Raw genomic sequence first — 13786 nt, forward strand, 5'->3', positions numbered from 1 at the left:
TTTTTCCACAAACAATATCACCATTTCTCTCAAATAATGTTCACTGGGATAATCCATCCCACCTTACAGGTGTGCCATATCAAGATGCTGATTAGACACCCTGATTAGTGCACAGGTGTGCCTTAGACTGGCCACTCTGAAAGGTACGCTTTTGTTTTATTGGTCAGTACTGATTGGTTTTCTGAGTCCCCAGAAAACCTGGAAAATGTAACAAAACTGCACCTTTCAGAGTGGCCTTTTATTGTGGGCAGTCTAAGGCACACCTGTGCACTAATCATGTTGTCTAATGAGCCTCTTGATATATCTCGACAAAGGAGAAGTGCTCACTATCACAGATTTAGACCAAAAATAAAAAAATGGGAGCAAAAACAAAAGTGTTGCGTTTATATTTTTGTTGAGTATATTATCCAGACCGATTATTCTGTGGTGTTAAGAATGTTATTTTTTTTCTCCCCTATGTGCTTAGAAAATGTTGCTACTACAGGGAGTCCTTGAGTTACGGACGAGTTCTGTTCCTACGCTGGCGATGTAACCCGAAATAGTCAGATTTCACCATTTAAGTCGATATTTACACTAAAATACTTTGCACAGTAGTTTAAAAATATATATATATTTGCACCACCCGGAAGATGCTGGAACCAATATTTCATGTTTCCACACGGACATTTATTGCTGACGGACGGCAAAGCGGAGCTAATGGAAACATAAACACGGAAATGTGACGTGCCTGATGACGAGCCGACCTGCTCGATGGACGCCCGTTGCTGGAGGCAACAGCACAACTTTAAATAACTTTAAAATGGCGTGATTACTGTGGGAAATTAATGAAAAAGAAGGTGCTACGGACGAGGCACGGGCGTCGTAAAGTCGAAATGGTAGGTCGTGTAGGTCGTAACTAGGGATGTAACAATATGTCCCAATACGATATGATAATTATCACAATGGAGGATGAGTGAGTGGACAACCACAAATAAATAAATAAATATCGATGTGAAGTTGTTCAGCCCTAATATGTGTGACTCGCATGCTGACTCAAGTATCTTTACTCCCAGATATTTTACACTGGGCAAAAAAAATCAAACTGTGAAGTGTGGATGATGTCATGTATTATTCATACATTTGGATTTAGAGAAGAAAGAAAGTTTTGGAGTTGTGGGGGGTGGACAAATAATCTCAGCTATGCTAGTGTAAAGTCCCTGAAGGACTCCACATGAGAAACGTCAAATCAACCACTGAAGGCCTCCAGAGAGGGAACGCAGAGGCTTGGTCGCGGAGGGTGGTTGATGACACTGACCTATGCTGGCCAGCCATTGGGAATCCTGGCGGGCTCCTTCGAGAATGCCAGCGATGTTCCAATAGTAACAGCAAGTCACTACCATTCTAGCCAACATGTCAATTAAGTAGCGCTGCATGTAGCGGGTATTACACATTTGCTAGGTGGTTGGTGTATTATTGTGCTTTTGTGAGCACACAACATAAATATTGTGATTCATTGTATGAATGAGTAGCATTCGAACCCAGAACCACAGAAATATGAGGCGGACATAGTGACCACGAGGGTGCCGCGCTGCCCGATTTGACAACAAACCCGAGTCAGGAGCGAACGGAGCTCGAGAATGGAGCCGCATCGATAGATTCTTTCCCCCATCACTCGCCTCAGCCTTTACATCTATTTTAGCTTCCAACATCATTCTAACCTTTGCTTCACGGGGACGGCCAGTCTCACAACAGTTGTTGGAGGTTAAAGAGTGACAACTCCCTGCGCAGTGGAGAGGCTTTGACGTCTCTCTCGGCAGGAAAAAAATAAAACGAGAATAATCAGCGCGCCCCGCTCAGCTCATGATCAAAGGATAAGAAGGGCTTGCGCGACCACGTGAACCAAAAAAAAGGGAAGCTTGTCTTTTAGCTGTTTATGAAGGAGTTGATTAATTTTGAAAGGGGAGGTAAGGCGCAATGCAGACACTTCATTCATGCTGCTTATTGAAGAGAGTGAAAGCAGCAGAGAGAGTAAATGTTGTTTTGCTAAAAAGAATGCTAACAGCGCTGGCTGCACAGAACTTTGCAAAAATGATTTAATGGACTGGTCTTGTATGACAAAATTGAATAGAATCTGGAAAGTGCACCAGCTGAGAGGTTAGGAGGGGCGTTGCCAGCCAGAGTTGAAATTTAATAAAGAATTTTGTACCTTCTCACCTAATCAAACAGGACATGATTGTTTTTATAGCTACAGATTCAAATACAATTAAAAAGTCTCCCAGAAGATACATTTTGTCCAAATGCATTTTCTCTTTATTTCTTTTTCTCGGAAATATCACATCACATGATAGTTTACTATCATTGCTATAAAACAGTAATTCCTAACAAGTGCACTGCAGGAAAAAAAAATCCAACTTCACATCGTGTAACGATGGACATCTGGTCAACCTGCCTTTGAAGTGTCTGTATTTTTATGTGGAAAATTCAATGCTTCATTTGGAGTACTTTTGCATTAAGCATTGATCAACAATGTCTTGTCTTGTGCTTGGCGCTACTTCAGCATATCATTATCTTCGTCTTGTTGTCAAACAGGCGATAATTAACCAAATGGATGGATTAGATGAGGTAGATGATGTGTTGATCCCAAAGGAAACTCTGGGATCAACAAAAAGGTCAGATGCTGCTCTTCTGTTCACTTTTAACCCGGTCCACCAGAAACTCTTCTGCTTTTCTATTATGGCAAAGACTTGGGAGACGCATTCGACGAGGACCTACAACAACCAAATGCTCCTCCATTTGTAAGTTGATCTTTCCATTTAATGTCAAAGTCACAGAGTGTGCGAATTGGTCCAACTTGGTCTTGACCAGAACTGCAAAAATCTGTTTAATATTTCCGATAATCAGACCGACTGTTTTGTAAGCAGATCGTGGAACAAAATCACTTTTAATAAACCACGCACCACAAGATAATCACTTATAGTTGTCGTATGTTTGTACGCTGCACAGTACTTGTACAAATATTGTACAAGGTTGAGTGTTTACGATGGCTCGCTCTGTCTGCTTTCTGAACATTTCAATGAGGTAAACCCCGACAGCATGGGATAATCACTCAAGACAATCTTCGATAATTGGGCCTTTGGTGTGGAAAGGGTGCTCAATTTCGGCCCGATCGTCGATATGTTTGTGTAAATCGTTACGTTTCATGACACAATCACGCGGGAGCTCAGCAAAACTCAGTGCTTACCACACGCAGAAGGATTCGTGGAACAGGTTTAACATTTATGACGGGTAGCGTCCACTGTTTTCTGAGCGGATCAAGGTGTAACAACACCAGAGGGTAATCACACCTAAGACTATCTTCGATATTTGAGCCTCTCCTGCCTGAAAGGGAAAACATGCTTCAAATCCCGAACATTAGTATGTGTGTTTTACATCACATCATTTCACATCACACGAAAGGATCATTTCACATGATAGTCTGTGGCAGACATCCGGTAATCTGAATTTAACTGACTTTTGATCAGAAGGGACAAACGATAATCAAATTCATCCCAATTATCACTGTGTGTACACCTTTATAGCCTTTCAGCAAGTTGGCCGACTAGCAACCTTTCTGTCTCCATTAACATCACTTCTTTCCCTCTCATTAAATTGGATGCTTTCATATTACGACTGAGTCAGTGTGCAAATAATTTTGAAAGTCGCATCTTCAAATAAAAAAACAGGAAAGGCTGCCTTTGAACGAGACTTCGAAATCTGCGTCGCTGGCCCGCAAACGCAGCGTCTGAAAGAATGATCGCGTCATGAAAGCTCCAGACTGGAGAGCCTACACGAGACGGCGACGACGTTGAGGAGCAAAGTGTCCTGAAACGTCGATGGAAAGTTAAGCGTGGGTGGCCTGTCGACGGCCCCAACCAAGCGCCATTGCTCTAGCGCCCACGCTCGTTCACAATGCCTGAGGCTTCTTCTTCTTCTTCGCGTCAGCCAAACTGTGTCCAATCAAAGCCCCCGTGGCCCTTTAATTACTGCAGCCGTCCCCTCCTGATGGCCGTTTGAAAATCTCACGGGATGATCGTTAGAATGGCGAGGAGATGAGATGCGGCCGAGATGGGGCGACGGGCGCTGATTTGGGGGGGTCTAGCACCTTTCGGATTGAAGCGGGGATTGAAAATGGAGACGCCGGTTGAATGATAAACAAGCTGATGTTAGAAAATGCTCGAATGAGCACAGCCGCGAAGCCATAACCTCATCACAAGACATATTTAGCATATTAAATGACTCATTTGTCGTATAATTGCTACAAAGTGAATATTTATAATCAACATATCAAAGGCTAAAAGAAAGATTGTGTTATTTTATTCATGTATGCAAGTGCGAGATCAGACATGTGACTTTAGATGTGCACAAACACACAATAATAAAACCACTTAACCTTTGTACCATGCGTCTGAATATGAAAGGCAATAATTACACCGATCAGCCGTGATTGGAAACGTTACTAGAGCAATGCGTTGTTTAGATGAAATATTTCATTGCTTATTTCCAAACACTTGACATTTACCCCAGTGTGATTACAGCTGAACAAACAAAATTAATGTAACATTAACTAATTCATTCATTCACAACGGCACATATAAAACAAAAATATTTAACGTCACCCATACTCACACTAATTCCCAAATCAAGGATCCTTAAAGAAGTCGAGTTCATATTTAAATATTTTCAAGCCAAGGCCCCAAACATGAACGTGTACTGTATGCATTATAATGTTGTTTTATGGGGAATGTCACATGACCAAACTGGAAGAGTTTTAGATGTAACTCAGGACATCAGACAAGGTCATATCGTAGCTCTTGAAGACATCCATCCATCCATCCATTTTCTGTACCGCTTGTCCTCACAAGGGTCGCGGGGGTTGCTGGAGCCTATCCCAGCTGGCTTCGGGCAGTAGGCGGGGTACACCCTGAACTGGTTGCCAGCAAATCGCAGGGCACACAGAGACGAACAATCATACTCACAATCACACCTATGGACAATTTGGAGTGTCCAATTCACCTGCCATGCATGTTTTTGGAATGTGGGAGGAAACCGGAGTACCCGGAGAAAACCCACGCAAGCACGGGGAGAACATGCAAACTCCACCCAGGAAGGCCGAAGCCCGGACTTGATCTCACAACCTTTGCACTGGGAGGCGGTCGTGCTAACCAGTCAGCCACCGTGCCGCCCGCTCTTGAAGACATCTTGTCTAAATAAAGAAATTGTAGACCCCACAAGGAAATGCTTCGTCTTGGTTTTCAGAATGCAGAAGTTGGCTGAACATAACCCCTGTAAGGGGCGGAACTGTACTGTACATTTATTCATATTAGGGCTCGAACAATTTGGATTTCTTTGAGACCAATGCAGATTTTTGGAAGAAAGAAAATGACAATTACTGATTAATCGGCCATTAAGTAAAAAAAAAAAAAAAAAAATAGAAAAAAAATCCTTCAATGCAACGCAAGCCGAAGTAGCCCAAATTTTAGAACTGGGAGAAAGACTTGCCAACCACTTAACCACCGTGCTGCTTAGTTCATTAACCCTCATGCAAAAAATACAGAAACCTCCCCAGCATCCTTGGTCTCCAGGCAATAACAGATTTGCTTAGTCACCTGATTGAGGGCAACACCAATGACACCAGTGCCTACTTTTGGGGGGAAAGAAAATATCTTCAACTCAAAGAAGTCAGGCTGCTCACACATTAAAATAAAACCTTGTGTGTCACACTTTTTTCCATTGCGTTGGCTCATTGGAAATAATTGAAAAAAGAGCGAGTCGTCCACCTGTTGACTGGCAATTCCATTACGAAGTGCCGTATTAGTAGCTGCAGCTCGACGATTAGCTCGTCGCTGCTAATTATTCGCCGCTTAATCCACGTGTCTTTTGTCAAACGGCTCGCGGCGGGGATGAATACGTCGGGATTGGCGTGTTGCATCTGCTTTTCGGAGTCCACCGTTTGCACTTCTAAGCAATTAATCATCGCAAAAAAAGAAAAAGAAAAAAAAAAAGAAGCTTTGCAACAGCCTGGGTCGGGATTAATGAACTCCTATCGCAAGTTATTACACTGAGTGGATTATCTGAGCAAATGTATGTCCACATTTGCTGCGTGCATAATTTCTCTCACTTGGGTTCTGTAAATGAATTCCAACCCAAACTATGGCTTATGCCATCCAACTATAGAATTTGAAGTTAATGAAAAATGACAAGTATTCACTGTAGGTAAAAGATAATTGCAAATGAACATGGAGACTTTGCAGGCAAAATCCATGTAATCCTTCTGTGGAAACAAGGAGGAGATTTCCCCCCTTACACTGGTAAGATTTCCCGCAGGACAGAAAAAAAAAAAATAATAATAATAAAAACCAACCTCTAACCTACACTCCACATATTGGAATTGATTCTCTCATCAGCAGCGCTCCACATATTTAGCTTCCAGCTAATTGCGGCAGGCAAGGCTCTTTCTGTGCGGCGAAAATAAGAGAAGCCACAGAGGACCGATGCAGGTACGCAATCATTCTGAGCAGGTTGGTGCCGAATTGCGCTGTCCAAACCGCTCTGCTCCACAAAGTGACACAGCAACAAATGAAGTTGTTGCGGATAGGCTCAAGATATTGACTTCAACTATTAGATCAGGTAGAAACACGTGTGTTTACCTCTACCAAGGAAATAATTTTTCTGGCTCTGTTTTGTTGGTAAATCTAGGACAAAACTATTGAACCGATTTACGAGAAAATGTGAACACATACTGTACAGTGCTTAGTAAATGTACAGTATCGGACCAGCCCTCAACATATGAACAGCATTAGTAATTACTATGGATGTTTTTTTTTTCAAACTATACCAGCACGAGTACTCAACTCTTGAGTAGTCACCGATACCGCTAATACTTTTGATACCTAAAATGTACACAGAAAAAAACAATGGCAGATCATTTTAAAGAAAGACCTATACATCCAAACATAGCATTTTCCTTGGAATTGCATAAAATTAATGGCAATTTTCTCTTTTCTACTGTAATTAAAAATGTCTCGTTCCTGATCATAAAACGGCCACACAAAAGGCAACCGAGTATCAAGACCTTGACTTGGCACTGTGATGTCATTTTCAGTGGGCAAAATGGCCGCCCTCCAAGATGAAACGGGTGGATTTTGCTGCTTAATTAAAATTCCACAAACCCAATATTAATCAGAATACCGTATTTAGACTAATGGTGAGGATGTATAGAATATGTTAAGAAATGTTTTGACTTCTCTTTTAACAACATAAAATCATGGAAGTTTGCTTATTAGCTCATTCATACCAGCCATTTTCCAGCCGTTTTACTGGATTTTGACTGATTTTGCAAGGCCCACAGAATATTGTGTTCTATTGCTATTAAAACATGGAACCTATCAAAGGAAAGATTAGACTCTCTTCTTTTATCAGGAAAAAAAGTACATTTCTATCTGCCGTTTTGCAGCAATTAGCATTAGAATATAGCTAAGTTTCATCATTATTATATATACAAATCTATTTAGAACTGTGAGTAAATGAGCTTTTTTTTCCAACATGGCCCTGGTTGATCTCTTTTGCTCTGCTGCCACTTGCTGGCCCTTTGTGTAATAACTACCATTTCTTCAACCGTTCTTTGCAGTTGAAAGGCTGCATCAAAGCCTTCTGTATGCTCAAGCATTAAATAAAATAAAAAAAAGAGTATAAATACGTCTTTGGGACACTTAAAACGTTTCAAATAGAACGGATTTATAAATTTTTGGGAGCAAATGAGTTAATTTCCCTAATCATACTACGTCACGCCTGTCTTACAGATCAAGAGCGGATCGGGAAAGACTCCAACTATGAGCAGGAAGGCAAAGTGCAGTTTGTGATTGACGCCGTCTACTCCATGGCGCACGCGCTGCACAACATGCACCAGGAGCTGTGCCCGGGCAAGGTGGGCCTCTGCGCCAAGATGGACCCCATCAACGGCACGCACCTGCTCAAGCACATACGCCGCCTCAACTTTAAAGGTGAGTTGGCACGCCACTTATGCAACCTATACCCACATTTCCCCCAGCTAATTTGGAATTTGGAATATCAAGTGCATCCACTTGTGTCTCTGTCAAAACACTCATCCCAGTCACGTGCACACAAACAACAAACAAAAGTAAGCCCACAAGACAGCAAAATGAGTTAAAAGGGGGAAAAAAAAGTATGTTTGGAGAGTATCTTGTCAAGGCCAAATAATGAGACAGAAAAATAGCCTACAACCTCCTAAAAAAAAAAAACATTAGTTGACTCACAAAGGCACCAAACTCGCCCTGCGTCACAAAAGGCTTGCAAATGAGGCAGTGAAGTCGTCAGAACGGCTTCAATTACCCCATGATGGGACCGGCTTGTTGAAGAGAAACAAAAGCAAAGCCTACCTTTAATAACAACAACTGCATTCAGTGGTGAGTTGCAGAGTTAATTATTTGTTTTTTCTGCCGAGCCGTCAGAATGTCCTTACATGAAACAGTCTGCGGTACAAAAAACAACAACACTGCCCTATAATCACATCTAAGGTAAAAAAAAAAAAAAGTTAAAAATAAAAATCACAGTGTCTGCATTTGCCTTTTTGAACGCAAAAGGGTAGTGTATAAAATGAAATATGATTATTATTATGAATATTTTTGCTTTCTTATGATCCTTTCCAGGCTGACTAAAAAATTATCCACTCCTGACGTCTATTAGCCTTCCAATATACGGGGTGGTCAATCTGCAATGTTATATTCTGGGGAATTGTTTCTGCCACCTGATCTGCTTCAGTTCTTACCTGATGTCATCTAAACAAATATAGGCCTCGCCCCTAAAAGATCATTGTCACATTTATAGGGTTCGTTCCATGTTACAGCAAGAATCAGTTGCATATTTTGCCCAAAGACTTCCACTTCAATCACATGCTTTGCCACAATGATTTCAAATGCATTGATGACATCATCCTCTATTTTATAGTTGTTTTTTTTTTGCATTTTCTCCTGCCAGCTATTAGTTAAGTCCACATCCATGTCTGGCATATTAATTTTTCAATTATTCACACACCCAAAAAATCCCCACGTATCCACATTTCATATTATTAAAAAATGTGGGGAAGGAATTTAAAACAATTATTATTTCACGCAAACTCAAGGATGTGTGTGTGTGTGTGTGTGTGTGTGTGGGCGGGTTATACAGCATTTGTGTAGATAAATTATTCATTTGAAGTCGTGCTCTGTGTGAGCTATCTTTTTCTTTCAATTCTAATTAATATCTACTTGTCGCTTTGGCAGAATGTCAATTAAATGTTTAATCCATAAGTGTGAGAGAGAGTTTAAAAACTATTTAAGGAAAGAAGAAGCGCCTCTCACTGGGAAGTTTTTATTTTAAATACATGTTATTACACGTCACATATTCTTGGCTCTGGTCGGGCAACACTACTGTCCAGTGGGGACATGATTTTAGACCAATACTAAAAGTACTGGTACTATAAATTTTAAATCTTTATACAAAAGACAGACATGTCGGTTATGACGGACATACTGTGTACTCAAAACCAAATTAGAGGTGGTAGGATTTGAGGTTAGGATCAGTATTAGTAGGTTAATTTAGATATTGGTTGGTTAGTGTTAGTGGATTAAGGGTTAGAAGTTAAGAGGGTTGTTTGGGGTCAATAGGGTTATAATTGGTATGTTACACTTTACATATAGTAGCAGTTAGTTGTAGTAGGGTTAGTGGTTACGGTTAGTTGGGGTTATAATGAACTAGGTGTTATAGTTTGTCGGTTTGGAATTAGGGCTGGGTAAGGGTTGCTCGGATTAGAGGTAAAGGCTAGTAGGGATTAAGGTTTATAAATTATGGCTAGTCAGGGTTAGCGTGAGTAGGGATAGGAGTTGTGTCTTCGGTTTCAGATTAGTAGTTTTAGTGGTTTCTTTAAGGAGGGTTAATCGAGTTAGGGTTGGGTTTGGATTAGGGTGTAAATGAATTGGATCAAGGTTAGGCTATCTTTAGAAGAGTTAGGGTTAAAATGTGTATCCAACCGTACCTTTGATGAATACCAATTCTAGCGCTGTTTAGCACATGTGAAAGATTGATGATCTGCGCCGTTTAAATGATTGGCTAAGTGTTCCTTTTTCAGCTACAGTGTTGAATCTGTGCATATGTTAGGTTTCAGTAGCGCCACTTGGAGAATTACTATATCATAGTGACCATTAAAGGTGTCTCATGGCCCTTTCATCTCGCTAACCTGAATCCCCAGACATCTGCTGAGCAGAGACACTTGCCTAAAGGGACTCTTGACTTTCATTCGGCCCCTTTAGAGTTTTCTTTTTCTTTTTTTTTGGGTTGTGGTGGTGGTGTGTGTGTGATTAGAAAAGCCTGGCAGAGAAACGAGAAAAAGTTAGCCATCACCAAACAGGAAGATACCCTAAAGACTAAATTGCACCGTTATCTATAAAAACACCATGTCCGCACTGATATTTTTCAAAACGTACAGTGCGGAACCTCTCAACTCCAAAGTTTGATCATATTTTCAGGAAAATGTACCTCAAACATTATTTGATCTTAGAAAAGTGGAAAGATCCCTTTAAGTAATGGTGTGTGTGTGTGTGTGTGTGTGTTTATAAACACAGCCTAACAGGAAATCTTACACGGAGCTACAGTAAGAAATCACCAAGTCCTTTTAAGAAGAGACAAGATACGACATGTTATTGATCTATCAAACCTTAAATTGATTTATTTCAACAGTGTAGATGGAGGTTTCATCTGACCAGACGGGTTGCTTCCAGGTAACACTGCAGCACACTCCATATAATTGCATCAGCCCACAGCAAGATATTGAAACTGTCCAGATGTATAAAACAAGAGCTACAACTGCATTTGCTAGGGCTGTGAATTCTTTGTAGACTGAATTTAAAGTATGGTGTGATGTTGATATATGAAACGTGTGGAAAATATGTATTTAATATATATATATATATATATATATATATATATATATATATATATATATTTATTTGTGTTGATTTAAATTAATTTATATAGACCTTAATCACAAAAGTCTCAAAGGGTTTCACAGGTCCACAATTGAGAAATGAGACATCCCCTAATCTAAATCCCCCCAAGAGGGCAAGGCAAAACTCAAAAATCCCCATATGGGGAAAACAGAAGGAACCTTGAGAAGGGACCACAGATGTGGGGAATCCCATTTCCAGGATGGCCAGGTAGGGTTGGGTAAGTGGCCCATGTAAGGGTAGTAGTTGATGGGGTTTAAGTTTAGGGCTAGTAAGGTGAGGGTTGGTTTGGGAATTAGTGCTGCGTTAGGATTAGTAGGGTTAGAGTTCGTCGAGTTGGAGCTACCTCGGGTTAGCGGCAATCCTTGTTGAAGTGGGTCACTTTTCTTGTAATGATGATTCATTGCTGGGAGAGAGCCAGCATGAATCTATTGTTGCACACGGGTGTGTTTGTCAGCAGTTTTGGTGGGTTGCCGCTAAAAATAATGACAACGCCTACAAAGTATGGGCTTGGGTTTCTCATGCGATGCGGATGAAATTTCAAAAAGCTCCTTAAAGAGCGAGCCCGCCTCAAAGCAGACGCTCACAGGGAGCCGCTGCCGCAAAAACACATTTATCTGCTATATCTCAGCACACTGTCTGGAGGGTGCACGCTAAGCTAGTTGATGACAGATAACCTTTTTGAAAAGCTGGAACATAATCTCCAGATAGTTCTCATAGTCTGCTAATATCTGTGTGATTCTTTTACGTTCTCTCTGATCACATTTTCCACACTGACAAATCTAGAGTCAGAGCCCCCTTTTCTTTATCGCAAATCAATTTCACAGTTCAGTTTCAGCCCATTCAGCAGCAGCAGCCAACAAAGCGCAAATACTCAAACACATCCACTGCGACTCTCCTTAGACTTCTCAATTCAATTGGTCAAGAGCATAAAAGCAGCTTCTCATCAGTCTTTCCTGTCTCCCACAATGTTGTCACAAATTATAATATTTTTTGGCTCTGCTCTCTTTTGTCCTTGCACAGGCTTAAAGCTCGCAAACATCTTGCTTTACTTGACAAAAGCATTATGAAAATCAACCTATTCTTGCTGCTAATTTTATAAATCATTTGGCACTTTAAGTGCACTTTAGGTCACAGAAAATAGAGTAGTGTTGTTAACATACTCAGAGGATGTTACAATATGAATGGCAAAATGCAGAGGTGGGCATTCCGTCAATATTGACGGAGGTCCGTTAATCTGTGAATGACGGATGCCCGTTTTTTTCCCCGATTAACGAATAACAGGAAACTTTGAAATATTGGCGGATGAAGCATTGCCCGGTAGTGGGGTTTATGCCGTTTAATCATCAATAACTGGGTCAATACGAGCAGACACCCACTTCACTGACACTTTAATTAAGTAACGTGTTCTTTTTTTCATTATAATTCACATTTGACGTGCCTATGATTGTAACAGAATTAGTTGCAGATGTAAAGCAATGATGGAGCCATTGAGGCGCAAGACACACTTTAAGAGTGAAGTGTACTTGTGGTAAATTCTGCATGACTTTCCCATGCAGAGGTCATTAAGAGTTAATGACCGGTGTGGCAGGGAAACATGCCTTCATTCGCCAAGGTGTGTGCCTCCATGTGTGCGGGGGGGCTGATGGAAAGCACATGTTGGATTAATGAGCGCTAATTCTTAAGGTGTGTACCGCTACCATGATCATTAAATATTGCATATGATTACAAGCAGTTAATTAACCCCAGTGGCCCGGAACAAGCAAGTGGCCGTCAGTTCGCACACGCTTGCAACCTCAGGGCACACGTTGTCACATTACAGTGCAGCTCAATGTAGCGGCAGCAAAGGAGGAGGAGGAGGAGGAGGAGGAGGAGGAGGAGGAGAAGAAGGAGGAGGAGGCCTCTGTGGAGCTCATTATGCGAGCAGACTGTTTAGACAAGCAGTTTGTGCCACATGACAGGCCTCATTTCTTATCTGCAACTCAAACATTGGCCAGACTGGCCTAGAATCTCCGCCCTAATGAAGAAGACCTACCACTGGCACAGGGAGAACGACAGAAACCACAAGTCGCGTTCCCCCTTCGGCCATTTCATTTCATTACCCAATCACTTGAATCCCCGTTTTTTTTCTTCTTCTCAATTTAGTTCACCACTGGAGAGGTGTGATGTGCTGTGCCAGCACATGATGCCATCTGTGTCACAGCATCACTACAGTTCTGTTCATGTCATGCCCAAAAAAAGTTTGGCTATTTAGTGTCACTACTCCTCAGAGTGGTGACAAGTGGTGTCAGAGGTGGGGCCGTGCCTACCAAACAGGGAAGCAGTGTGACAGTTGAGTTGTGTTTGTGACTACCAAGACACCGTAAAACAGTAAAACTGTGTTCTTGAGAGTGCTAATCCTCAGGGTACTAATCTTGTGAGTTCTGAGCAAAATGGTGTCAGAAGTGGGACGATAGCCATGAGAGAGAAGGTTATATCATAGAGTGTGGTGTTACTAGTCAGTTTACGGTTTGTTTTTAAACACAACAAAACTGTGTTCCAATACGGAGGGTATTGCTCTTCAGACTTCCGTTACAAATGGTATCAGAAATAAGATGATAACCGTGAGAAAGAAGCTAATGTGACAAAGTGTTTATTTAGATCCAACGACTTTTAAATCCATTTTGGGGGTAGTTCACCTCAGTTCTGCAGAATTTTTTTTGTCAATAGTAGCATGGTAAACTGTGACGGAGAAGGTAGTAGGGGTTGAACAAATTAGTTGACTTAGCTAC

The 13786-nt window shown here is 41.3% G+C and overlaps 1 protein-coding gene and 1 long non-coding RNA gene across 2 annotated transcripts in view; one reads left to right on the plus strand and one right to left on the minus strand.

Annotated features, from left to right (window-relative positions):
* LOC147167572 (metabotropic glutamate receptor 4-like) overlaps nucleotides 1-13786 on the plus strand; it is a 140698-nt gene that overhangs the window by 104308 nt on the left and 22604 nt on the right. The window contains exon 7 of the mRNA XM_086088122.1: nucleotides 7818-8018. Coding sequence (XP_085944248.1) covers nucleotides 7818-8018 — 201 coding nt within the window. The remainder of the gene's footprint in view (nucleotides 1-7817; nucleotides 8019-13786) is intronic.
* The window catches only part of LOC147167573 (uncharacterized), a 158885-nt gene that overhangs the window by 19345 nt on the left and 125754 nt on the right, over nucleotides 1-13786 (minus strand). The window lies entirely within an intron of this gene.

This window comes from Leptonotus elevatus, chromosome 10 (genome assembly GCF_054856555.1).
Source record: "Leptonotus elevatus isolate MCC_2025b chromosome 10, RoL_Lele_1.0, whole genome shotgun sequence".
Lineage (NCBI taxonomy): Eukaryota > Metazoa > Chordata > Actinopteri > Syngnathiformes > Syngnathidae > Leptonotus > Leptonotus elevatus.